Source organism: Pezoporus wallicus, unplaced genomic scaffold (assembly GCF_028554395.1).
Source record: "Pezoporus wallicus isolate ANWC-B61680 ecotype Strahan unplaced genomic scaffold, APGP_CSIRO_Pwel_v1 contig_6354, whole genome shotgun sequence".
In the NCBI taxonomy this organism is placed as follows: domain Eukaryota; kingdom Metazoa; phylum Chordata; class Aves; order Psittaciformes; family Psittacidae; genus Pezoporus; species Pezoporus wallicus.
In genome coordinates, this window is record NW_026638688.1 from 3,527,501 (window position 1) to 3,554,190 (window position 26,690).

At 42.3% G+C, this 26,690-nt stretch overlaps 1 protein-coding gene across 3 annotated transcripts in view; it reads right to left on the reverse strand.

The window, feature by feature from the left end:
- GRIA1 (glutamate ionotropic receptor AMPA type subunit 1) overlaps positions 1-26,690 on the reverse strand; it is a 119,891-nt gene that overhangs the window by 11,649 nt on the left and 81,552 nt on the right. For all 3 annotated transcript variants that reach the window (XR_008972475.1, XM_057411929.1, XM_057411930.1), the window contains exons 9-13: positions 25,449-25,559; positions 24,282-24,488; positions 22,777-23,147; positions 4,775-4,973; positions 3,981-4,228 (exon numbers count right to left, since the gene is read on the reverse strand). Coding sequence is in view for 2 of the 3 variants with exons in the window: in XM_057411929.1 (XP_057267912.1) it covers positions 3,981-4,228; positions 4,775-4,973; positions 22,777-23,147; positions 24,282-24,488; positions 25,449-25,559 (1,136 nt within the window). In the remaining variant the exon portion in view is untranslated. The remainder of the gene's footprint in view (positions 1-3,980; positions 4,229-4,774; positions 4,974-22,776; positions 23,148-24,281; positions 24,489-25,448; positions 25,560-26,690) is intronic.

The window sequence follows — 26,690 nt, forward strand, 5'->3', positions numbered from 1 at the left end:
GGCTGCAATGTTTCATAGACACATCTCCCCAGTCATGGAAAACATTGCATGAGTCTGGATGGTGAGAAGACTCTACCATTCAGAAAGAAATCCAGTGATCTAGATTTAGGATAGCCTGCAAACCCAAACTGTGTTGCAGTGTGCCCTCAGACCTGTTCACACACATCTCACCAATTTCAGTGGTAAACATCCGAGGGAGCACCTTGACTCAGGATGTGCAGCAGGGAGTTTTATAGGTTCTGCACATGGGCACAGTTTGCTCCTGGATGCTAGGTAGCAAGTGCAATGCTGGTGCAGACATTGCATGGAAAAGAGGAAGAAAGCTATGCACAGTGAGGCACAAACATGAGGGGGCTTAAAAAAGCATGGAAGAGATGGAGGGCTGAACTCCCTACCAACAGAATATGAATATCAATTAAAAGATCTTGAAATAGGCCAAGGACCTTGCAGCTCCCGGCTCAGAAAACTTGTGCTTACATCATTCTGTACCATACCAAGAAATCCTCATCAAGGGGCTGTTTTCTTGCACTGCAATTCTCAAATAGCATGGTTGTGAGCAGGAGGGATGTGCTGACCTCCACGAGCTCATGATGGCTCTGCCTGTTGGGATCCCATCCTGTCACTGAAACCTTCGTAAGGACTGGGAGCCTTCTTCAGGCAGAATCCAGCTTTCAAAAAGCAAAATCCAGACAAAGTCAGACTTGCTAGCAGTGCAAAAGAAGGTGAAGGCCAAGGTGGCTGAATATTTTGCCTCTTTTACTGTAACTTCGGTTGCATTGAAAGCCAGTGGAGACATTTGAGCGCAGCTCCAGGAAGAATTTGACACTAAGTAAATCATAATTATTTCTGTCTTCCAAAGCAGAATATAGGTTAATTAGCACTCTGATGTCTGAACCATCTGCAAAAGATTAGTTAACTAATGAGCCAAAATACATTGCAGCTTCTATGTGGGTACAAGGTGTTAACAGAATAAATGCATTGCAGTTTCCATAAGCGCAATTATCAGCCATATGATTCTGGGGGCCATGAGCTAAGTGCTATGCATTATCTTTCCTAGGAAGCTTTATTTCCATTAACTGTTTCTCTCTTCCGCTTATGGGGAGTACACGGAATAAGCTTTACTTTGAGTGTATTTTGACAGAGGTTGGTCATCCTGAAATAAGGTGTTTTTGTAAAGGGGAACATTTTGTATTTATTCACAAACTCTAGGCAAACAGACTGTATTTCAGGGAACTTTAAAGTCAGTACGAATGCTCTGAAGAACTTGCCTTTCCACATCTCCATCTCAAAACTCTCTCTATTCCTTGAGTCTGGACTCAACATGGGATTTCTTCAGTTTTCCCTGTTTTGGATAATTTGGCTTTGTGCCCTCTTTTTGATCACTTGTCCAACAGTGGAGAAGAGCTCCTGCCAGGTAGATGGATGGATTTTGCATCTGCATGACTATCTCATGTCAGACAGTACCACACCTTGAACTAGCTGGTGTTGAAAGGTGTAATTTCTGCCCTCACATCATTGCCCATCTCAGCCATTCCTAAATGCAACTGAATTTTAACATCTGGAGGCCAAAAGATATTCAAAGCCAGATTCACCTAGGAGGAAGAAATAAGCTCTTTCAGCAGCCCAGGAGACCTAACTGATGACTTGAGGGACATGTTTGAACCTGCTACAACACATATAAGAATTATTTCTGTATTTTCAAGCTCGTTTTCATTCATTTGTGTCAATATCGTGGCATTGTGTTCCCATGTAGAAACAAGAAAAACAATGGTGAACTCTCATTTAGCATCTTTCTAGGATCATTTCCTAATCAGCTATCCTAAATGCAGGAAAACTGGTCTAGCTACAAAAGGGACAGATCTCAGCAAAAATCCAAATGCAGCCCAGCTTCTAAGACAGACCTGATCTAAAATAAGCCTGGTTCCCACGTGCCTCCAAACCTGGCTCTGTGAATGGAAGTGAGTGAAGATGAAGCCTGAATAAGAGACAGGCTGACCATGCTATACGGATGACTCACAAATGTCACCTTGCTCAGGGCCACCTATCATGTGCAGGACCCCAAGGGGAAAACAGACACTACATGATGACTGTAGGGAACTACTAAGATAAAAACAATTAAAACAACAGGAACAAAACAAACATAACGGGACAAAAACTGACAGCAACTGTTCCAAAGAAACACCATCGGATGGAAAAATCAAGCATTCCTCCTTTGCCATTAGGCCCATAAGAATTTTGTTGTGCATGCAGCCAGGATGAAAAAGAGAAAACCGAGAGAAATGTTAGGAATTTTTGGAATCATGCCTAGCAGAGGGATGTTTGGAGCTGCAAAATTAAAACGATTGATGCAGTTTTCTTTTTTGTTGTTTATTTTTCTTAGAAGTATGATAAATGGCTCCTTCACATGCCAACAATTACAAGACAGGCAGGATGTTCCTGTTTGTTTGCTTTTATAATATCAAAATTAAGATAAAAGGTTGAAGTTTAAATAGATAAATAAATAGAATCAGATGAATAAATAGACTATCCTAATTCCCATATTTGCGAGACAGAAAACAAACACTGCAAAGAGTGCAACAGAAAACATCTCAAAGCTGTGAGAATAGGTCCACCTTCATTTGAAGGGCCCTGAGTCATTTCAGAGCCTGAACCACACTGGATGCAAGAACTGCCTTTTGGACCACCTGCACTTGCATTCATGTGCTTGTTGCTGATATGGGAAGTGCTGAATCTAATTTGAGCTGAACTTAATAAATGGAGTAATCAAACCCCTTGGGCCTCATCCACTGCCAGTTGATACATCTTTGATTTGTTGGGCTGGCTTTAGCTCAGGAGCTATGTGACGAGACAAATCCATCAGCAAATGCTCCTCTGGTTTCCAGTAATAGAGAACATGGATTAAATAGCTCTGCACTAGGTTATGTTAGCATACAAGCATAAAGCCACATGTATGATTTTGATCAAACTATTTAGTTAAAATATGTTAAATAAATAAATAAATCGGAGCATCAATCAGATTAACTAAAGCTATGGCTTCTGAGGAGTTACTAATCCTTTTAAATCATTACAATTCACACGGCTCATGACTGCAATGTGAGGAATGCACACAGCTGCTGCCTAAAGGAACTGCACGTCTGACGTGACTCACATCACCATCGCAGTGTGCAGATTGTGGTAACACTGCTCTAAGCAGGTCAGTTTGCATGATGCACTTTACAGAGGCCAGCTCACACCCAAGAGTACGCCTGTGTGCAGTGCCCAAGCTCTGATACTAACTCACATCTGGGTCTGTGCTTTTTAGAGGGTTCTTAATTTTAAATGAAAGTCTTCAAAGATATTTCACGTGACAGAAGGCAAAGACATCCAACAGCTCCAGGTCCGGGCTCAGAAATGCAGGAATTGTGCTCATTTGGACTTGCCATAAATTTGGCACTTGCCAGGATATGAACTGACTCAGTGAGTGAAAATGCACACCTTTTGCAGGGCTTGTTCAAAACTGGCTCCTCACCCCTTTCAAATCACACTTCATTTTAGAAAACACCAAAATGCTTTCCTCATGAGAACTCCCTCTGCAAGCATGGATCCAAGCCAGGGTAATACCATACTCTGCAAAGCTGTGCAGTTCACATGGCACAGGATGAGCGTCCCTTCTGGATAATGCTCTGTGAAACCAATGGTTACACCACAGCAGCCCCCCTGCCATCACCTAACACAGCAGACACCTTCATAGCAAATGGATCAGCCAGGATCCAGTTTCCAAATGCAGGGCTTGAATAATTAGATGCTCCCATTGCTGCTCAATGGGAGCTGGGTGTTTTACTTCCCTGCACATTACACTGAGATTTCACATCCCTTTTCCTCCACCTCCCCATCTCCTTGCCCCAGGCTTTTGTGATTTACATGGCAATGGAGATTGAACTGTGTGCATACATTGATTTGCCGGGTGGTCTGGCAAAAGGAAGCAAATCCAGGCTACTTACCTCAGCGCAGACCCCTTTGGCGTTGCAATGCCATAGCCTTTGGAGTCCAAGTTACCTCCCACCTTCATGGTGTCACAGGGCTTCCGCTGCTCGATGTACTCGTTCATTGTGGACTCCAAGAGGTAGGCATACTTCCCTTTTGACTTCCTCACCCGGATCATCCCCTCTTCTGTCGTCCTCACAAAAACGGAGGGCTCGGCTGACTTCATGTAGGTCCACATCTTCTCAAACACTGCTATTTTGGATCGCTGCGTGGACAGCAGAAACCCAACAAAAGCGTTAACAGGGGGTTGTGTGACAGCTGAGATTTCCAGCTTGGACCGAACGCACATATTGGATGGGCCAAGGAAGGCAAAAGGGGTAATGGGATATTAATGAACCTCCTGCCATTTCTGCACCTGGGTCTGGATCAACCCCTGAATTCTGCCACGTATTTGTGGATTGCAACAGATTTTGTGGATCAAACCATGGGCAAACTAAGCTGGAAATCAGGAGATTGTTTCTTTCGCAGCTGCCTAGAGTAGCTTCTCAGTAATGTGAGCAAGTACACAGATATTCCATATTTGTGTTTACAGTCACAGGATACCACATGTACTGGATGCATTGCCAGCTTCTGAGCAGCATAAGTAAAACTGGATTTTTCCTGTTCTAAGGGCATGATTAGCAAGTCCTAACATGGTAAAGAGGAAGCAAGAGAAAAAAAAACATACTCAAGCTGAGGATGAGAGGATGCACCTGGGGACTTGTCAAACAAGGGGCTAATAGAAATATGTGCTTTAAATTTCCCCTTTTACCCTAAAAAATTCTTTTGTGGAGCCAGCTTCCAGGGTCCCATAGGCAATTTCCGTCTGCTTGGCCAAGTCCTCTGCACTCTCGATGGGAGAAACCATCCTTTCCACGGTGAGGAAGGCAGCCAGGTTAGCTGTGTAGGAGGATATGATGATCAAGGTGAAGAACCACCAGACGCCACCGACTATGCGGCCGGAGAGAGACCTGGACATAGAGAGTAGAGTCAAACACTGCCCCTGCTTTTACAAGCCCATTGTTTACTGGGTATTCACTCAAAGTCACACTCTTCAGCCATTTCCAGGCAAGCCAAAGGTCTGTCTCAGTTCTTAGTCTACTTTTCAAGGTGTCAGTGTAATTAGAGGGGGAATAAAAAATTCACAGTGAAAGAAAAATATCAATAAACTGATTGAATTTGCTTCAATTTTCAATTTCTTTCAGAGTACATAATAATATAAGTAATAAGACATGGGAACAGATGTGAGAAAGGTTTATCTGGGCAGGGCAATGCACTTCCAAACAGCATCTCTCTAAGGTATGTGTTGAGCCACATAACCCCAGTGGGAAGGAGCGCCGACATGGAGTCAAGACCAGATACATAGGCTGGTCTTGTACTGGGTCAGCTCCTTTATCACCCGAAGTTTCAAACCCAAAACTGTGTTTTTCTATAAGGCATATTGAAGCTCTGAGAGGAGCTGCAGTCTTAATGAATAGTTTGTCCACTGACATTCTCTGGTTTGCATTAAGCAGCTGGCTAGACAAGAGGTTTGTAATAGTGCCTTAAAATCTAGGTGTGTTGCACTAGCTGCAAATAGCCAATTATTTGTAACCATAAGATAACTATAGAAGCATATAAGTCTAGCAGGCATTAATTTATAGTAAAAACTTTTCAAATCATTTTTAAAAGTGGAAGATAATTTTAGTGTGATGTCAGTGTTCATGCATTCTGTCTAAAGTATTTACATGCTCCTTCTCTAGATGCACAGCACTGGCCCAAACAGAAGGTAATTTACAATGCTATTTGATAAAGCCAGACAGTCTGACTAAGGAGGACTTGCTCATGAGAATCAGTGCTTATTTCTCTGGGGGTAGATCATGTCTGCATGTCTCAGTGTTGTCTTTCTGCTGACCTGAGTCACTCCACAGAAATATTGTTTGTCAGATGATATACAGAGATATCCCAGTCCAGCTAAGGACACTGGACCAGCTCATGATAGTGAGTGCTATTCTGTGTCCCGGTCTGCATGGAGTCTTGCGTCCAGCTGCTATGGTTTACTGTAGCTTACCAGAACGTGACAAACCTGCGTGAGGTCCTTCCATCAAGGGAAAAAACACACCCTGCAAATCACTAAAATTAGAGCTGGAAAGAGACCCTAAACATAGCCCACCAACTGCATGACTTAATCTAGGTTCTACCCTTTCAGTTTGTCCAGTCTGGTTTGAAATGCTGCTGATGTGAGGGGAGCTGCTCCTGCAGACATCACATCATCTCCCTGTTTAGACCAAATCATGCTGAAATCTCTTTAACCAAAACTCCTTGAGATCACTTCCCAGGAGAAAGCAGGCACAGCGACTGAGCTCACACCACACAGCACGTGCTTTAACATGTGGAAATAGGACCCATCCCACCACATCCGCTGTCAGCCCAGTGCACCTGGAGAATGATCACAGCAGCTTTCACGAGTGCAGAGAGTAACTGCAGGAAACATGACTGCAAGGCGTTACAGCGACAGAAAGGACAAGCACTGTATTTTACAGGTGTGACTGAAGGGACTTCTGGCCTCCCCTCTGGTTTCTTCTTCCATGGGCTTTTCTGAAACTGGGCAGCAAAATCTATCTCACCGTAAGCATCACCTCAGTCAACAACTTTGAAGGATACACCTTGCAGGGTCTTTCAGGAAAGTCTACAGGACCCATCCCCAAGGTGATTCCATAGCAAGTTCACAAACTCTTTTCACTATCATCCAGATCTTAAAAAAAACAAGAAAGGTTGGACTAAGAAGGTTTTTTCATGTCCACAGCCCACTGACATGGTTTCCAACCATAAGGTATATGCTGGTTATGCTGCAGTGTGCCACACAAGCATCCTCCTTCACTGGCAACTGCAGCAATGTGGCTGAGTTGACCAACAATCCCTCATCCCAGATTACTTTCTTTTTATGCCTCCCCATAACTGCCAGACAGAGAGGGGGGATCAGAGGTTTGTTGTGGGAGTGCTGGATGCTGTGAGAAAGGCAGGCAGATGGGCAGCGCTGTTGTTCTATGCTATCTTTAACTCTCTAAGAGAGACATACTCACCAAACAACCTCTGGAGACGAGCAGGGATCTCCAGGGATGAGTCACCCCATCTATCTCAGGCTGGGAGAAGGTGCCTCTGCAGACCTCCACCTCTATTGAATTTTGAAGGAACTAGGATGACTAAGTTGGGCTGAACAGCTAATTTTTAAGCTGTTAGGTGAGATAAATGTGCCCCTTGTGCTTCCCATCTGCAGACAATACTCAGCCTGCAGGGCTGTCAGCCCAAACAACTTTACCTTTTGCTCCGGATTTAGAGGGGGGATTGGGGAGGGAGGCAGCTATGGATTCAGCTCACATGTCTTCAGATTGATGGGGAAGAGGCAAAAAATACCTGTCTCTAATTAGCCTGGATGATGTGTGCTCAGGGAAGCAAGCACTCGGAAAAGGCACAGAGGCATTAAACAAAAGTAACCAGATAATGTCAAATAGAACAATCTCAGCTGATGAAGGCCACTTTGAGCTGGCAAATCCATTTGCATGGCAAATAATCACATTCATCTTCAGCTGCAAATTATACAGCCTTTCCTTCCTGACGAAGCTGGGATATTTCTGCGACTTGTTTCAATCTCTTCAGCGGCAGTCAGCCGGATTCCTGCCTCTAGATCCTCAACATCCTGGTGATATTCATTACTGGCTTATCCCACGGGGACTGCCTGCTGTCAGCTGCAGATGGCTTATGCTTCCCAGCTCAGCACCTGGCATTGACAGCATGAAATATATCCATGGGGTATTGAGACTGGGAGGTAACAAGAAGGGTTGGGGAAAGAGGGAGAGGGGACTGCAGCTTCTTTCCCATGGGATCCAGATGCGACAGGATGCATGTCTGTGTTGTGCACCAGTCTCATCTGGGCTGTGTCTGCTCCTGGTGGTGGTCATTTCTCCTCATGTCATGAGATGCTGTGAGGAGGTGATTGCTCACTCTCATAGACCGTGGAGGAAAGGAGAGGAGATAAACAGCTTGCTGTGACTGCCAGAATGGCTAAGGCTTCGTGTGTATGATGTTTTATTGCAGACACTGCTAATGGGCAATGTTTGCTCTTATGGGTAGATTGACTTGGAGCTAGAAGTTGTGAATCTGAACCTCTGTATACATGTGTAGAAAAAATATTCAGCATAGGGCGTCTATAGGATATCATCCCTTTGCTCCATGGTTGTGCAGCATCTAACACAAGGGAGCGCTGGCTGGTTATGAAGGTTTTTGGAGACTAGTGCAATACAGTAAAAAATATGTCATGATGAAATATCACACAAGCAGATTTGATCCCATGTGACATCCCCATGGCTCAGTAGCAGTGAACACAGGTTAAACAGAACAAACTGGATTTCTGTGAATAACTGTATTGCCTATTTAGATTTTGAGCCAATGCTTATTACTGCTTACCACTGCAAGTGGCTGGGAAGACAATATCCATTATGATCTTGTTCTGTTACTTCTGTAGACCAAACAGGAAAGCAGCAGTGCTACCATCACGGGACACATTTGCAAAAGTGCCTTTGTAATTTAGGAGATAATGTTCCATTTCTAGAAGTGACTTCAATACTGGGGAGCTAAAAGCCTGCTCAAAAGCCAGGGGGACTTCAGAGTTATGTTTATGTTCTAGTAAGAGCAGTCACAGAGGAATAGATATACATCGTACTTCCAAGTCATTTTGAGGTTTAAAAATTTCACTCCACAGCTAGATAACAGAAAATGACCTGCCACTTGACCAACAAACGCTTTGCAGCTTAAGCCCTAGCTCAAGTTCATTTCTCTTCGCTAACGGGCAGTGTGGGGTTTAAATCCTCTTGCATGGAGAATTTACATGTTCCCCATATCCATTCAAGCATAACACAAAAGCAATCAGCTCTCTGCTGTGTGGAAATGAGTTAGTGACTTGGTCCGCTGCAGAGATAAGGTGAGATGGAACACATTGGTTAGTACTTTCGAGATACGCTAAGGTTTGGATGTTTGGATTTGTCTATTTGAACTCTGGATTTATTCACATTCATTATCATAGTAATACTTGCAATATCAGGGTCTAAATAAAATCTGAATAAAATAAACAAGGACAACAGTGTAAGGATTTAATGAATGGCTAATTCTGGGATGCACAACGGGATGAAATAGACTAGATTGCATATTTTTCAACCTATACTATTTCTTCTACACCTACACTCTTCTTTCTTCCAGAATCCAATTTAAGATCTATTGGTTTCTTCTTCTAGCCCTGCCCATACTGGTCAAAATCACACTTCCCACCACTATCTTCTCCCTGACTTGGGGTTCTGCCTGCCTATCACAGCACAGTAACAAGAACAGGGTGCTCCTTTCCAGCACTACCCTCGCAGGAGTAAGTAGTAAATACTCTGCCCTCATTATCCATGATGCAAAATCTACTTACAATTAGAGCTGGCTGGGAACCAGAATTTCAGTGCCATGGAAAATTCTGAAACAGTAAATGAAACCTTAATATTCTCAATAATCAGAATGAAAAGATAATGGTTGCAAATGTCCTCTAAAAGTAGCTGTTTGAAAATGGCTGGCTTGGGTCTGTCCAAGCTTTGCATTTTTTCTATTACTTAATGTTTCATTTCTGAAATGCTAAAAGGCATAATTTTAACATGGTAAACAATTTTGTTTCTGCTTTCTCATTACACATAATTTTCTTTCAGCTTCTGTAATACATTAAACCCTTACCTACTACATGTATAATTTAAAGATAATTTTGGAATGTGTTATTTTAGCTCTGTTTAATGGAAAACCTGAAAAGAATCATTTTGATTTTCTTACTTAGACGACATTTTTTTTACCTTTCCTTACAAAAGCAAATACATTTTGCCAGTGGACACTAGGAAAGAATTCTAAGTTCCTTTTGTCCCTGTGATGTGATTTTTCTTGTGTTCTAGCCTCAGCATTGATGGATTAGTCACAGAAAAAAACCAGAAACTCATGCAGCTGTAATCTCTGAGTTTTTAGAACAAAATACAATCCTTGATCAAACAATTTGTTCTTTGATCTTATCCCTTATGGAAGGCAGGAAATGCTGACAGGAGTTTGCCTCTGCTTTGCTGTCTTATTAGAAGAGCACAATGCATTTTTGCACGAAGACATTAACAAAATCATCAGAAAATAGACAAAATAAGCCTCATTGGCAAACTGTTCAAGTACCATCTCCGTTCTCCCCCACTTCTCCCTTCCCCCTTCCCAAATCCATTTCTTCTAGAGAATTACACCTAAACTGACAGTGTTTTAATTAGAAGTGCAAATCTGGGATTCTAAAGCCATAGTTGCTTTGGGAGGATTTCCCAGATTTACTGTTAAATTCAATTCTAATAAAGGCTCACTTAGTCAACTGACATATTTGTCACTGAATGAATTTATGCAAAACTGTTGAAAGGAAAGCTCTTACATGCTTGTTCTACTGATTGTGGGTCAAATCCACTTTTGGTCTTCTGCCCACACAGATCCTCTGATCTCCAGCACTACTCTGCTAATTTGATACTGACTCTACATGATTTCGTGGGTCTATCTGAAGACTGACTTGGTAGTGGATTAGTTGCAAACATTTTGCTCCAGTTTTACTCTTATTTCAAACAAATTTTCAACATTAGACTCTGTCAATGTAAATGAGTTTTGCTTTTTTGGTATGTCACAGACCATCTGGCATGATTGGTCTCACCATTTTATCTCCCACCCTGACACAAACCTTAGATTTGTTGTGAATAGTCATAGATAGAGGAACAAACTTAGCATGGGGTTGTGGAGCCTGGAACATCTCTGGTTGCATCCATCACATACATGCTGCAAAGCTTTTCTTATGCACTGCTATGCCACAGAGAGTTTTTAATAAGCAGTTTGTCCAGAATCATAGAATGGTTTGGGCTGAAAAGGACCTTCAAGGACGAGCAGGGACATTTTCCACTACATCAGGTTGCTCCAAACCCAATCCAAATGAACTGTTAGTCATGAAATTAGAGTAATTATAATGCATGTTTCTCTATGCTGTATTATTAATTTTATTGCCCTTATGAGTGTGCATTTACATATTATTGAATCCTGTTGCCTGGTATAAGAGTCTGGAGCCCTGACTGCAGTGCTGGGCTTTAACACTGCAAGACAGCCCTTAAAAAACACAGAAATAGGAATGTTTTCTACTGACATTCTCATTTACCTCTCCCAGCTGTGCAAATTCCTTCTTCAGCTCCCTTCACATCTTTCCTATAGAGGTGACAGCTGCCTGTTTTGATTCTCTGTGGGTAACATTAACCTGTGAGACAGGGTGAAAAAGCTGGAGGTGCACAGGTACTGGGAGTCTCATGCTGTCTCTCTCTTGCTTTTCTTTTCCTAATTTGAAAATATTTGAGAGTTTCCTAACTTTTGTATATCGGCTGGAGATCTGCTTTTTTCCCATGTTTTGAGGCAAACCATACCAGCTCAACAAACACCAAAACCAACATGCTGTAAGGAGGCAATATGGATTGCAGAAACCCAGCAGAAGTCCTTTTAAGGAGGAGTCTTGGGGTCACTTGCTGTGTAAATACTGCAAGAACTGAAGATATTGTCTGCAAATATGCAGAAACACTGAGATTCAATGGGAGGTGTGTATCTGTGAGGCTTTAATTATAAGTCATAGTTTATTTACTGTTTCTTTCTACCTAAGCTAATGGCCTTGGACAGCAGTATATTGTCCCTCTCCTACTGTTTCATCTCTTCTTTTGCAGAATATTTTGGCACTTTTTTCTTCAATTTACCTTTAATGAGCAAAACCTCTCTCTGAAGTGAGATTTCCTGCTTAGTCAGAAATGCATCATGCCACTTGTGGTTCTTCAGTCATTGGAGCTTGGATTGCTGCAGTGCTAAGTATAAGCATGACTACGTGGAGTCCCTACATGCTGTTTTCAAGATATTCACTTAGCATTTTAACAGGCAAGAGATACCTAACAGCTTAACTAGAGGACTAGCATCAGAAACTCTTTTTTCTGTTGTTCTTTGGAAAGCCTTGCCACTTTATGGGTAGCTTAATTCATTTCTCTAATTCAGTTTGCCGCTCTAGGAGAAGAAGATGAATCACATTTATGAACTTCAGGCCTGAAGCGTTAACCATCAGGTGGAATTCACCTCTGAGCTGCTGCTTTGCCCACTTCCCCTTCCTAAGATACTTAATCTCTGCAGGCAGAGGCAACATCAAATGGGCCCAGCTATGCAGGGGTAATTTATGTACCCAATAGCAGTCTGCAGGTTGTGTGCTCCTGTGGTCCTCAATGGACACAGACTGCAGCCTGCTGATACACAACCAACACAAGTCACCTGCTTAACTAATGAAGGATGGTGTTGGAAGCACTAGATGCCAAGCAAACATGGACTGACATAGGCAGCCAACCCCCCTTGAATTCAGCAGGACCCACGTACCACCCGTGGTATAAAAACACTCCTACAGAGCAGAATTGCAAAGTAAGAGATATCCTTCACTCAAAAGAGCCACCTTCCCTGAGCAGTCAGAACTGGCTGCTGAAATGAGATGCTTATCCCTAAAACTACAGGATAGTACACCCAAATGAGATGCTTATCCCTAAAACTACAGGATAGTACACCCAAATGAGATGCGTATCCCTAAAACTACAGGATAGTACACCCAAATGAGATGTGTATCCCTAAAACTACAGGATAGTACACCAAATGAGATGTGTATCCCTAAAACTACAGGATAGTACACCCAAATGAGATGAGTATCCCTAAAACTACAGGATAGTACACCCAAATGAGATGCGTATCCCTAAAACTACAGGATAGTACACCCAAATGAGATGAGTATCCCTAAAACTACAGGATAGTACACCCAAGACTTTCAGAGTGCTGCTAAAAAAACATTGTAAAGACAGGGCTAAAGATAGATGGATGAGGTGGAACCCTAATTAAAAAAAGGCAGAACAGCTAGATCCAAAGAAGTACACTGTCATCCTCTAAAGTACAGGTGCTTCTCCATGTTGAAAATCAGGGTAATTTAGAAGGATGAGTATTTAGATGGAGGGTTGCTGAGAAACACATGGTCACTTTGGGCTGCTTGGCAGCTCTCTTGGAAGGCAAAATCATCCCTCTTCTGCAGCTCTGCCAGCTTTTGTACAAGGGATAAAAAAGAAGTCTCTCATCATGCCTTTGAGCAAAAAGTTTCACTGTAAAAAAAGGCACTTCACGTATTTTTCTCACTTCTGTGACATTTGTTTGCTTTGCTAAGAAAAACTCGCAAGGTGACAAGCATAAAATCTTGTCAGCAGCACTGGTTGGGGCCCCCCAGGAGATTCATTACTCAGGGACTTCCTCAGCCTCAGGTGGCCCCAGATTTAACAGCACTCATCCTTCTTTTTAAACAACAGTCTATTGTGTTAATGTCCTTTGCTGTGTTGCTGGGTTTTATGTGCTCTCCCTCAGTCTCCTCTTCAAAGTCTGCTCGATAAAAAAGCTTTTTTCCAAAAGTTTTACTTGGTTATACGCTACCAGGTCTTCATTTTTCCAGGATCCTCTTTAGGCATCTGCATGTGCTCACAATTTTGAGCCCCGTTTCTGAGACTTTTGGGCAATGTTACATTATCTTAGTTCAGACTTCTTCCAGGGTGACTTGTTTTGGTTCTTTTTGCTCTGTTTTTTTTGTATGTCTTTTGTTTAGATTTCCCAGTCTGGTGAGAGAAAGGCCTTTTCTGGAAGGAGAGTATTTTCTGCAGTGGAAATAAGTGACTCTGAGCAGTATTTCCAAAGATTTCCTTCCTTTTATCTCTCATTTCTAATTTAAAATGTGATCCCTCATCAAGGCTGTACAAGTTACATTTTCCCTTTTTCACTTCCAGCCTTTCTTTTTCCTACAAGAGCATATTGTAGCCCTTGTAGAAGTGTCGAGGAATAAGTCTGGTCTCCCCAGGAAGTGGTTTTTTTTAGATGCACTTTATGTGCATAGGAATGCCTGTCTTTTAACATTAAAAACCCAAACTGTGAAGGGAAAACATGTTCAGCTTTTCTGCTACCCCTTTTCCACCTTCTAAGATCCATTTGGTGACTTTATTTCTGAAGGCTTCAGAAGCACTGCTAAGATGAAAAGCTGCCTCCTCCCCCTGTTTGCCTCTCTGCAGCCTGAGATCCTGCTTCTTATTGAGAGCTTCAAGAAATGAGAGAGAAACCCTCCTATGGGAGAGCACCCTGCACACTTGACTCCTGCATCTGGGCCCTCATGGACCCTTCTTCACATCTCGCACCTATCCATAGTATACAGGTACTTACTTTTACTGCTTTACCTTGTGAGGACTTATCTTCTCTCCTCTTCTTTCCTACTCCCCTGTTCACACATTTGCCTCCCATTCCTTCTCCTCAGACTGTGTTGGGAGAATTCATTAGTGTATATAACATGCTTTGAAGTTGTCCAAATATTGGTGATGTAACACTTTTGCACTTCTATAGGCTCTTTTATCTGAACATCAAAGTAATAAGTTACGATTACCATGACTGGATTATTGCTGCTTAGCCTTTGAATCTAAGGGTAAGCAGCAACTCTTTCAATTCAATTAATCAGAATTACTGGTTGATTTTATTAAATAGATTGAATGCCATAAACCATGATGCTGCTTAAAGAAAGGGATTTGTACACAAGCTGTACACCCTTTCTTACTACTTGATGATATCGATCAGGTGGCCCCTAGCTGCCAATTGTTTCCTTTGATTGAAGTGAAAATGGAAGTTAGACCAAGACATCAACATGGAAGACATCAGAGGTAACTCCTTGATCTGCCTCTTCCAACTCCAGTTCTTGCCAAAGCACAGCAAGGCTTTTGCCCCCATTATCAGGACCCACATTTTGCTTTTGCCAAATACTTGGCTTCATCAAGAATTTCATAATGAAAAATGAATAACCTAGCACCTCTGTCATATTTCAATCAATTTGTCTTTGCCTGCTCACCATCTTGGAGTGCTACAATGGACATTGATAGCTCTATGTATGCTATCTCTACGTATGCATTCCCAAACTTCTTGTGAAAAGGGAGTATGGTGCTTCCCCAGTTACAGGACAAGTAGTTGGGGTGAAATGTGGGACAAAAGCAGAATAGGTACAATAAATCCCAGATTCCAGTGGAATAAGTACTCTGGGTCTCCCCATGGAGGACATGAGGTTTTGGCCAGGTGGGGATTAGACCAGCAAAGAGCAGCTGTAGATGCTCTGTGTGTTATGAGCCAGAACAATTTGAATTGAGGAGTTCAGTGCTCATTCAACTGTGTATCCAGAGAGTATGCACATGATATCTTAGTGCTGATAAAAGTGATGTACAGCATATGGAAGAGTTATTTAAGCAGGGCTTCCCTGTGAAAACATGCTCAGGGCTTCCCAGCTTAGCTACAGTACTTTCCTGGAGTGCCAATGCTAAAGCAGCGTGTGACAGACGGCCTTGCAGAGGACACCGCTTTGGGGAGATGGAGGTCATTCAGCTCTTCACAACCCTTATTCTTCAACAAAAACACATGGCAATGCAACCTAGCTATTAGGAAGACACAACCATGCGCAGTCCTGGCTGGAGCTCAGAGGATGTCAGACCCCAGCTGAGTGGATGGCTCAGGGATAACAGGTTATCAAGAGGGAAGAAAATACAAAGAGAGTGGGTGTTTCTCTTACTGATTGAAAATTGGCAAGTTGGAGTACAACATAATAGGGAGTCCCTGGAGCCTCAGAGGGTCTCCTGCCAGGGTTGTGGAGAAGGCTATAAATCTCAGAGGACCCCCACAACTCTTAGTGCCACTCATGATCATGAGACAGCACACAGCATTAGAAGCACAAGCAGCACATGCCATTTCCATGTCAGAGATGCCCTAAGAGAACTTCCCAATCGATTCAAAAACTGGACAATGTATTTTCCACCCCTTGCTATTTTTAACTATGTTTTCAATCAAAAATATGACATTTATTTAGTCCAGAAGAAAGAGATTGCAAATATATTTTTAGCTAAATAAATCTGCTTTTGGATCAAGTGTTTGTCTTCTTATTTTAAACACAGCTGGTGGAATGGTTAGTAAATCTGTCACTCAATGGGGGGACCTCCAGCGAATTTCTTGCTGCCCCCTGCAGCAACCTCAATGGTAAAAGCCTGAAGTCAGAGCTGTGGGAGAGTGACTAGATATGTCTGATAGGGAAACCGTGCCAAGGAGGTGGCTTACAGGTCAGTGAAATGAACATTCATTACATCTGCAGCATTTAGAAATACCCAGATGGCAGAGTGTGGAAATTCAATAGACTCGTTTCGTCCTTTACAGATTAAATTGCATTTCCCCAACAATATTCTCCCGGTTGGTTATTTTCTTCTTTTGAGTCCTGTGCATCCTTCAGCATTTTTCCAAATGAAAAATTGGATAGCAAGGATGATTATTTTAGAAGAATTTCCATTTTCCCCTGGCTGCCACATTGCGGTTGCCATGGAAGTGCGCAGACTCCAAAGGGGACTGTTTAGTTGGATATTGTGCAATTTGTCAAGCTACTCCTCTGGTGAGTCACTTTCCCAAGTTAAGCGTGTTTCAGAGATAAGTGTGGTCATCAGTTCCTGGTGATTTGCAGGTACTGCTCTTACCCTGTGACCTGAATTTCCTCTCCCTGGACATAATTAATTCTACCAGGTAGAGATAATCACAAAACCACTTCTACAGAAGTTAGAATCACGATTTTTTACTGTTACACTGAGAGACCAACCTCAGCTCACCAGGTCAAGCAAACTGCCAAAAATAAATGATCCTCAGCTTTGTCCCCTTGGACAGGCTTTTAAGCCTTCCAGGTTTACCCTATGTTGAAGAAGGAGCAGGGTTGCTCCCAGCCTGGCTTAGCTGCCTTGGTCCCCAGGGCACCCCCAGCATGAGCTGCAGGTTACATGTGCTCCTGAAGGAAACAACAAATTCCTTCCTCCCTCATTGCAAAAACGTGCCCTTTGCCTTGAGGCTGACATTGAATCCAACTGGTGGTCAGCATCGAGGTCTGTAGGAGCAAGTACATCATCTCCCATGTTCCCAGAGAGGCTTCAGAAAGCCCTGCCAGCGAGCTCCACTCCACCACCCCTTCCTGTGCGACAGTGCAAGGAGAACAGAAAAAGCACAAATTTTGCCTAAGTTATTCTAGGAATCCTGCCTTGGGAGAGCTTGAACAGCTCCCCAGTGACTCCCCAAGACAAGTTAAGGTTTAAGGTTATAATGGGTACCACAAGGATGGCACCAAAACCGTGCATCAGGCCAAAAAGTCCTCCAGCTGGTTGGACAGTCAAAGAAGACGCCTACTGAAATCAAGAGGAGTCACCAAATAAACACCAAAAATCAGCCTTCATTTCAGGAAGGAATTGAAATCCTTTTAAATGCTAAATGCAGCTGATTCTAATTTCCCTGATTCTGAATTTTTAGCAAAATCTGTAAGTGCGCTCCAAATACGAGTTAAGCAAAGGACAGAACAGAAATAATGTTCTTGAAACAACCCAAATCAAACCTCCCACTAAAAAAGAGAAAGTTTTTGTTCTAAACACTTTCTGATTCAGTTCTTGTCTGAAACTGGATAAAATGTTCCAGTATGAGGAATATCTTGACTGAATTTAAAAGTGCTGCTATTTTTCAAGGTCTCTAGAGGCTAGTTTAGGGAAAAAACCCTTAACAACATGTGGAGCAATTTTGCTGTCATTTCCACCAGCTCTACGGCTGAAGTCTCTTGTGTATTTTTCAACTGATCTAAAAAGAAATGCAAATAAACAGGAAAAATAGCAGAAAAAAATCTTCAGCATTAATTACAGGTACATAATAAATACCATACTTGCTCTTCCACAGACAATCCACTGTGACTGAGGGCAACAGAAACCCTGCAAGCCCAGCTGCACACTGTGTAGATCAGCCAGAGCACCCTGTTTCCATGTTGCTAGAAACAAATAACGATGTCCACAAGATGCTGATAAATAATTGAGAGTATCTATTGACTGGATAGCAGCCAGCAATTTATATCTCTTCTTTCCACCCCTGAGCGCATTCATACATCATCTCTGTGAGTAAACCTCCCTAAGCAGCGCATTACCCAAAGCCAGGGGGTCACTGCTTGGAACGTGCCACTGCACCCTGAACCTCACATCTGGACTCTGCAGACAAGTTAAGATCCATGTAACTCTTTATCCCAAGTTAGCTGAAGGGCGGATCGCATCTTGCACCATGTCTCTTTACATGCAGCAAACAGCCCCAATCTATAGGGCAAACTGGTGTGGCCAAGATATTCCCCAGCTGTGGTTCGCTATGGCACATTGTACAAACCAGATCCTGCATCCCTGATGATGCTCTTGAAACCTCCCCTTTCAAGTCTGGCTCTCTCCCAGACACAGGCTGTGATGAAAGCTTCATCCATCATTTCACTCCCAGCGCGGGCTGACCAGGGTATCTCCAGCTCTGTTATCAATCACACAGATTATACCAAGCTGTGTTGTCCAGGTATCATGACATGATACCCCATCATGTCATGATATGACTATACATTTCCCTTCTACTCACACTATGTTTTGATCTGAAATCAAAATAAATACATTTTGTTTCCACAATACAGTATAAAGAGAGCCCCTGTGGAGCTGGGTTTATTTTTGGAAATCTCTGTTTAATTTTCCTCTGGCAGGGCACAAAGGATGGCTTCAGTGACTGGGTGATACTGTGTGTTATTTATCCTCCTGTCAAACTCCACTGGGGACAAGACTCCTATAGTCACTCAGCTCAGAGAAACTGTGTATATTCTATCTCATGGTATCTTCAAAGGAAGAAGAAATTCCTTTCTGGAAGATTTATTTTAGCCAAATGTATTTAATTTTAGTTAAACATAAGTTTTCTGAAGCACAGGAAGAGTAACTGGATTAAATTTAATAGTCTCCAATATACAGGAAGTCTCTTTTGGGCTCAAACATATGAAGCAACACATTTGGCAATAATAAAAGACAGAAGATCAAGCTAGGAAACTGACAAGAGAAATATACATTTTGCTCCCTGCTTTTCTATCCTTTTCACACCAATCAAATTATATATTTTGTAGAAAACGATGGGGCAGATGAAAAATTCAGGTGCTCGTTTTGCTGCAAAGGAAGTTGGGAAGATCAAACATCCCCAAGGTCTCCTTCTCAAAGGCCTCAGGTCTGCCCTGAGTGAGGAATGGCAGCAACATCCTGGATGTTAGCGAGATCCCACTCTCCACATCTGCTACACACCGGGGTTATTTTAAGCTCTGAAGACAATTTATCAAATTACATTTCTGAAGAATGGTACAATGTGAGTTATATTTACTTCATATTTCTCTTGCTGCAGGCTCCTGCTATTGGCTGCAGGATATTTATTACCTCTGAGTATCTCCTTTCTGGTCCTGTATTTCACATGTAATGAGTGCTTTTGCAATTTCATTACTGTTTTCTGAAGTTAAGGTGGCACTTTACAAAGCCTAATGTTTTACGGCCTGTTTCAGACTTCACTGATTTCTGGCCATTACTATGTACATGGAACTACTCACAACTCCAAAATGTTGCTTCTCCTCCATTCTTCTGCGTAATCGGTAATCTGAAAGCACAGACTTTAATGGCAACAACAGGGGATATCTCACATCAACTGGGACAAATTAGTCCACATGGTAGTGACTGAACCACATTCTGATAGTGCAGAATGGGACTGCACACTCCAGTGGGAAATGTCCAGGAGCTAATAGCCTCCTTTGGTTGAAACTATGTACCTACAATTGAGTCATTCCATTTACGGCTTAGGAGGGATGGATTCTTTGCTCATGCTCATGTTGCAGCATCCAAAGGCAGCCACAGACTGCCACCAGCTCCAGCTGGGGTTCTCCATGACTGGTTACTGCCTGGCCTTTGTCATATTCATCCAGCCTATGCCTGGACATGAAGGCTTCAAAGCTTCAAGGGCACCAGTCTACCTCATGCCCGGCAGCCTCACTCCTCAGGTGAAGAGGCTATGAACACATAACCCACAGCTACACTCTGTCTTGGCCATTCGCAGGTTGTCAAATCCACAATGTATCTTCGAGTTCCTTGTTAGGTTGTGACCAGCATACTTAAAAACCTGACTGAAGTTCTGGCTAGTAAGAATGTCCTTAAAAGAATGACACTTTCCTTCAAAAACAAATTTCTGTCTCTGTTGGGGACCAAAGTTCCCTGGGGACTGGTCTGAGGCTGAGGAATGCACATTTACAAGAGCAGGGAATTGCTGCAGGCCTCACCACCCCCTGTGCTGAGTGATGTGTCTGCACTTTTGGTCTTACACTTTTTTTTATGATAAATACATAGTGGCATACGCACTTGAAACAAGCATGCTCTGGGAAAAAAAAAAACAAACCTCCAGACAAATTTCCCCTACTCCTTCCCAAAACAAAACTGAAATAAACAACCCAAAACCTCTACAAAAAAAAAAAATACACCCCTGCACTTGCTCCTTTCTGCCAGGGAGAGAATGACAGAACAGATGTATAACAGAAGCTATTTATGTTGGTTAATATATTACTGGGAAATGCTGAGATTGTAGCGATAAGTTTAGAAGCAACCACATAGGAAATATATTGGAATAGAGCAGATCCCCACCTGCCCACAGTGTGGTTCTAACCAAGCATTCCTTGCTAAGTGATGTGTTACAGAAATCCTGCACTGGGTTCGTGTGAAAAGTACATGTGAAATAGAGAGCGCGCTCAGAGCCTTTCTGTACAACAGCATCCTACGGAAATTCTCACTCTTCTGCTTCCTCCTTCCTTTCTCATTTCACAGAAATTCACCCCTCCACTTCCAAGAATCTCAGGGAGCTGTACTCAGAGTACTGGGAGTTATAATAATTCCCATATTTCATTTTTGAGATGTTCTCTTCTTGCAAAAATCTGTAGTCTGGAAGTGTTCTTTTGCTCCATGGGAAAATATTCGTTTCAATGAAATTGTAATTTTCATTATCAGGATTATCAAATTAACAACATTAAAATAATAATGACAGAACCATTCTCATTTCCCATTTCAAAGCAAAATAAAGCAACCCTTTGAAATGGTGATTCAAAGCGTGCTGTTTAGCTAGAGCAAATCTTGTTGTTTGAATCAAACCCACTGATCTCTCCCTGACACTTTTTTATTAAAGAACTTTCCAAATCTGCTATTTTGCTAAGTCTCAGCTCTTCACCTCTCCACTTTCCTCCTTGGTACAGAAGCTGACTATTGAAATGTCCCCAAAGGAAGCCATTCTCTTTCCTAAATAAGAACAATGGTGACAAGAACAACAATGAGAATGATATTCACAATAACCTGATCCTAAAACACGGAGCTCTGTTACAAAGCAGCGCTAAAGTTGAAATTCCCTCTGTTGGGAAAACTTTCTGAATGCTCCGCCTGGATTCCTTCTAATCAACAATCAGATGATAAAACATATCCATAAAAGCTGTCACTATCAAAATGCCTTGCAGGCTTTTATTTCCCCACTATCCCAAACTCATTACTATTTGGACAAATTGGCATCCAATAGCCAACAAGGTGATGCCTGGCCTCCACCACCATCCCATGGGAGCTGTGCAGTTACTAGAGTTGCTAAACTTGCTGATGAAGTTGTCTCTCCTTCTTGTCCCCTGAGCTTTGATGCCATGCCAGCATATGGGAAATTATTTTCTACCTACTGTATTCACCCATAAGACACATATCTGTGCTGAAATTCCCTTTGAAGAGAAGGGAGACAAAGCCCAAAAAAAGAAGGATGGAGAAAAAAGGAAAGAAAAGGCTTCTATGCTCTCTGTTTTCATTAGAGCATCACTTCAGAGGTAACCATGGCATGTAAACGCAGAAAATACATATGTTGCCTGTAGCTTCATCCTTGTGACTGGCAGTACCTCTGGTTTGAGTCAAACTGGGATGAGTGTGCTGCTCAGAGTTGTGGAGTGGGTGCGAGACAGCTGTGTCCTGCAAGCTGTCCTGCAGCATCTAGCAGCTTTGGTGCTAGAGCTGCTCTCCCTTCATCCAACATCCAGAACACACCTCTTAGGAACAATGGATACATACAATCCATGTCCCAAGCCACAGCATGTTAACCCTTTTTCAGCCTCATAAATCTTAAGGACATCTGCCCTGGACACAGAACTCTGGAGGTGTCAAAAACCTTATCCCTGGCTCATCTCTGATCCTGCTCATGAGAATATACACAGACCACAAGAAAGATCCTTCAATTATAGACATTAACTTGCCAGACATATAATTTGTGCGTTTGTACTTCTCTGACCTTTCTAAAGGCCAATAATACTTAAAGCCACTCAGTGTGCTCCATAATGCTTGGCACAGACCATACAACCTTTCACTGGGTACCTACTGTATTATTTCTCCCTACTTTAGTGGAATTTTATAGCTTCCCTATAATGTTAAAATGATCTTGCTTCTAACAACAATAAATTAAATGACTGACAAAAACTGATTGTAATTAGCTGGCTTTAGAAAATCTTGTTTGCATTTCTGTAAATGCCCTCCAAAGAATTCCCCAGGATAAATTTAGAATGGTATTTTGTGGTCTTGAGTTTGAGGTCCTAAGTTCATGGCTGAGAGATCTGTGAACCCTTGGATCCTTTCTGAATCTGCAACTGATTCACAAAACCACACAATGGTTCAGGAAGGAAGGTCAAAAAGAACCTGTTCTGCTCCAAATCATGCAAAGATTAAACCACATGAACTGGAAAAAGGTTCATTGGGGAAGGCAACCCACCTTGGAGAAATATCACATCCTTGCTGCATGAAAGCTCCTAGGGAGAACCAGAGACTGTTGAATATCCCAAACTCATTTGTCTGGTCGTTGGCCGGCTGGTCCCGTCCTTCCTCGAATTCCTCAGTGTGCCACTCGTAAGGGCTGAAGCGACTCACCAGGAAGAGGACAACGCTTACTCCGATGTAGGCAAAAACAATGCACATCCATATCTCATAAGCCAAAGGATCCAGAAAGGAAAAAACTCCTGGTTTGGACTTCTGAGGTTTTTTTATCATGATAGATATACCTAAACTCATGAACGGTTTGGAAAAGTCTATAACTTCTTCTCGAACCAAAGTGATGGTTAATGGTGCCACAGCCACATCCGCCCTCTGAAAAGGAGAGACAGAAAAGAGATTTGCATTCTGGGGATAAAAATATACCTACTAACTCCAGCTTATGTTCCTTTGATCTCTGTTTACCCCTGCTATCTCAGAAAAAATCATACAAAAAAATTGCAAGAGAAATGGCAAAAAGGAGCATCCCATAATAATGGTGGAATATTTCAATTTTTTCAGCTGATTACCAGTTCATGTTTTGGAATCACAGCATTTCTTTTTGCAGCCACCTAGCTCTTCTGGTCTGACTTATCCACTGATGTCACAGTCTGATGCAGATGATTTTCGCTGAAAGAGCTTTGTCATCCAGACATCAAAAGAGGCAAGGAAAAGGCCAGTTGCCTGAAAAAGGATGCCAGGATGTTTGCTTCCATCAGGAATAGCTTTTTGACTGCATGAGAATAGGAAAAATGTTCCAGTGACACTGATGTGCACTCTCCATTTATTTTACAATCCACCTTGAAAATGGAAAGGCAAATGCATCAGAATGGCTGTCAGTATATGCAGTGGAGCTACTAGCAGGAGGCCGATCATTCCCTACTCCAACACAGTGACACAGAGACTTGGGCTCTGATGATTCCCACACTGATTTCCCCTTTCTCTACAAGGCAAAATTAGACCCCTCTAAAGGATGACCTAAACACCACAGAATGTGAGCTACCAGACTGAACCTGGTTTACAAGTGCAGAGTGAAGTTGTATATCCAAGATGTTGGAAATGAGTGGCTAGGCAGAAAGTAGTCTAGTCTTACTGTTCACCAATCTGAGTGTTTGAAATCTCGTCCTTCTTTCATCCTGCCATTATCATGCAAATATAAAATAGGGTAAAATTTGAAGATTCTGCCCATGGGAAAGTTTGACCTTTCAATGCTTCCAATACTTTCTAAAAATGGAAAGAAAAAGAATCTTGGAAAGTTGAAAGGAGCCATTTTGACATTTCCACAGTCACAAAATGTGCTGTCCTTCCCTAAATTAAAATGTTTTACTTGGGCTGATTATTTGCATTATCAGAGCTGCAGTTCTCAAGACAGGTCAGGCTGACAGAAGGCACAGCTCCTTCTTACTCTAGGGCTTAAATGTGTTCTCAAGTACCAAGAGCTAAAGACAATGGATAAGTTTGGAAACTCACCCCATAAACAAGTTCTCCCACCATGCCATTCCATGTTTTGGTGTCGGGGTCCCGGGCTCCATACTTCCCATCTCTGACAATCTCCAGCCTGTAGTGGTAGCCAACATGCTTTGCTATCTCAGCAGCGAGCTCCACACAGTAACCTTCGTATCTTTCATTGCCTTCAAACTGGTTGGCATTCTTCTTGAGCATCACATATGGGTCTTCCTGGCACAGAGAAGACCAATATTGAGCCACACTCCACATCCTAGAGATGCACACCTGGGGCTTAGACTAAAGCCTAGTGTGCAGCTTCTGGTCCCCATGCTCTATCTTTGTGTTCATGTGCCAAAGACCACAGTCAATACACTGTGGACTTATTTTGGGAGGTACGAAGCGTGATTTTTATTGTGGCACTTTCTATTAATTCATGCAGAATCTGTGTGCAGCTTCTGCAGCAATGGACCTGAGGGCAATAGAATACCCGGGGGAATGTGGGCAACAATCTTTCAGTGCAGCTCTGCAAGGGATATTTAATGCATCTGAGCTGTGAATTTTTAAAGACTTGTCTGCATGTGTGGGCACAGGAAGAATCAAATCTGCTGGACAGGAGGAGAGAGCTTTAAGTTGTTTAATTCAGTTTGGGTATTGTGTCTTCTCTGCAGACTCACAGTAAGTGTTCAACAAACAAGTTAGTAAAATCTCATGTTTCTACAGGGTAAGCTTACACAATGACACAACACATGATACCATACATTAGGGGATACATATTATTCCTTCATGATTATAATGCAGATTTGTTTTTAAAGCTATGATTCAGCCTCTCTGCACAATACAGCTTATCCTTGCCAGAATTACAGCCCCCATTCCGTGGGCTAAATACAAAGCACAGGTATAATGGTCCTAATTTACCTATACTGATGCCTCTACTATCTTGTCATAATCTTTTGTATTTTCTACACTTAAGCATGAGAGCTCTTTAATACCTATTTAATTAGCCACAGTAATTTTCAGATACCTTTATGGACCCGGCAGGAACAGTAAATGCTGTTATTATTATTATTATTATTGTTATCGCTATTATAAAAATGATATAGTGCAAAAGAGAGCACATGAAGAGGGAGAGGGAGTCTGCACATCAGGGAGATGGGGTAGAGGGAGAGCTGGAATAGAAGCAACAGCACTTACTAGGATAGTTGTGACTATGTAAGTCCTGTTCAGGAGGCTTGTAGATTCATTGCCGCTTTGAGTATCAATGGCTGTTGGAACCAACTTCTCATCTTCATTCCAATAACCAATCTGCCAAATACAAACCCAGGATACCTTATTGGTATCTCTTTTTAATATTAGCCAGGGTAAGGCAACAGGGTTATCCAAGCAGGATCAAATCCCTCTGTATGTTCATACCAAACAAGACATTTCCTCTCCTGATTCTTGATGTCTTTTGTTAGGAGGACCAGGAACTTTCCCATTCCACTATGCCTCCAGCCTGAAAATAACGTGCATGATATGCACAATTCTTGTATGCACGTAAAAACATTAAGCACATGGCACTGGGGGGTTATTGCCATTCCCTGCTGCATCCCTACGCCAAGAGTTCACCCTTGCCCTGTGTAACTTAAGAGTATTTTTTTAATGGTGAGCATGCCTGCTGCATGTTCAGATGCTACATGGTGCTAAAATGCTGTCCGGCATCTGAAAGCCCATATGAATGCAGGACTGACTCAGCACATCTTGAGACAACATGACAAAGAATCAAGTGAAGAAGAAAAAAACAACCCTGGCCAATGCAAAGAAGTTTAATGTTATGAATAAACTGAACAATTTAGTAATGGAAAGAATTCTCATGCGAAGTTGTGCTTATTACTAATCAGGGATTTGGGCTGATCTATCACTGCTTGCTGGTAAAGCAGAGTGCCACTGAGTGTCATTGCTGAGGTTATCCACTTTGAGGACTTGATTTTATAAGAGGTTTTCCATCACCTCAGGTAAGGATGAAGTTGCCTGAGCTCTGCTCATGTGAAAGGAATTTCTTATTACAGTAAATGGGAAAGGGTATTAACACAGGGCATGACCAGCAGCCTGCTGATGACAGATTAGAGATCATAATAGCTCAGGAGAAAAAAATCTACACATGCTTCTAATCTTTTTTCATTGCGCAGACAAAAAGAGAGTGAGGAAAGAACTTCCGAAGCTCTGCCTCAGTGCAACATAAATGGAGACACATATGTTTGTTTTGCACTGCTAACCTGGTGGATCTCAAAAGTACAATATGCATCATGGCAGTGATGTACATGTCTTCCAAAATATATAATTTTTGTCATTAAACAAATAGCAAAATCAAGATATTTAACTATTTTGTTTCTTCTCCTCTAGGGTCTCTCTAGATTGCCACCTTCTTCATGTTCAGAGCCCCAGACTGGACATAGC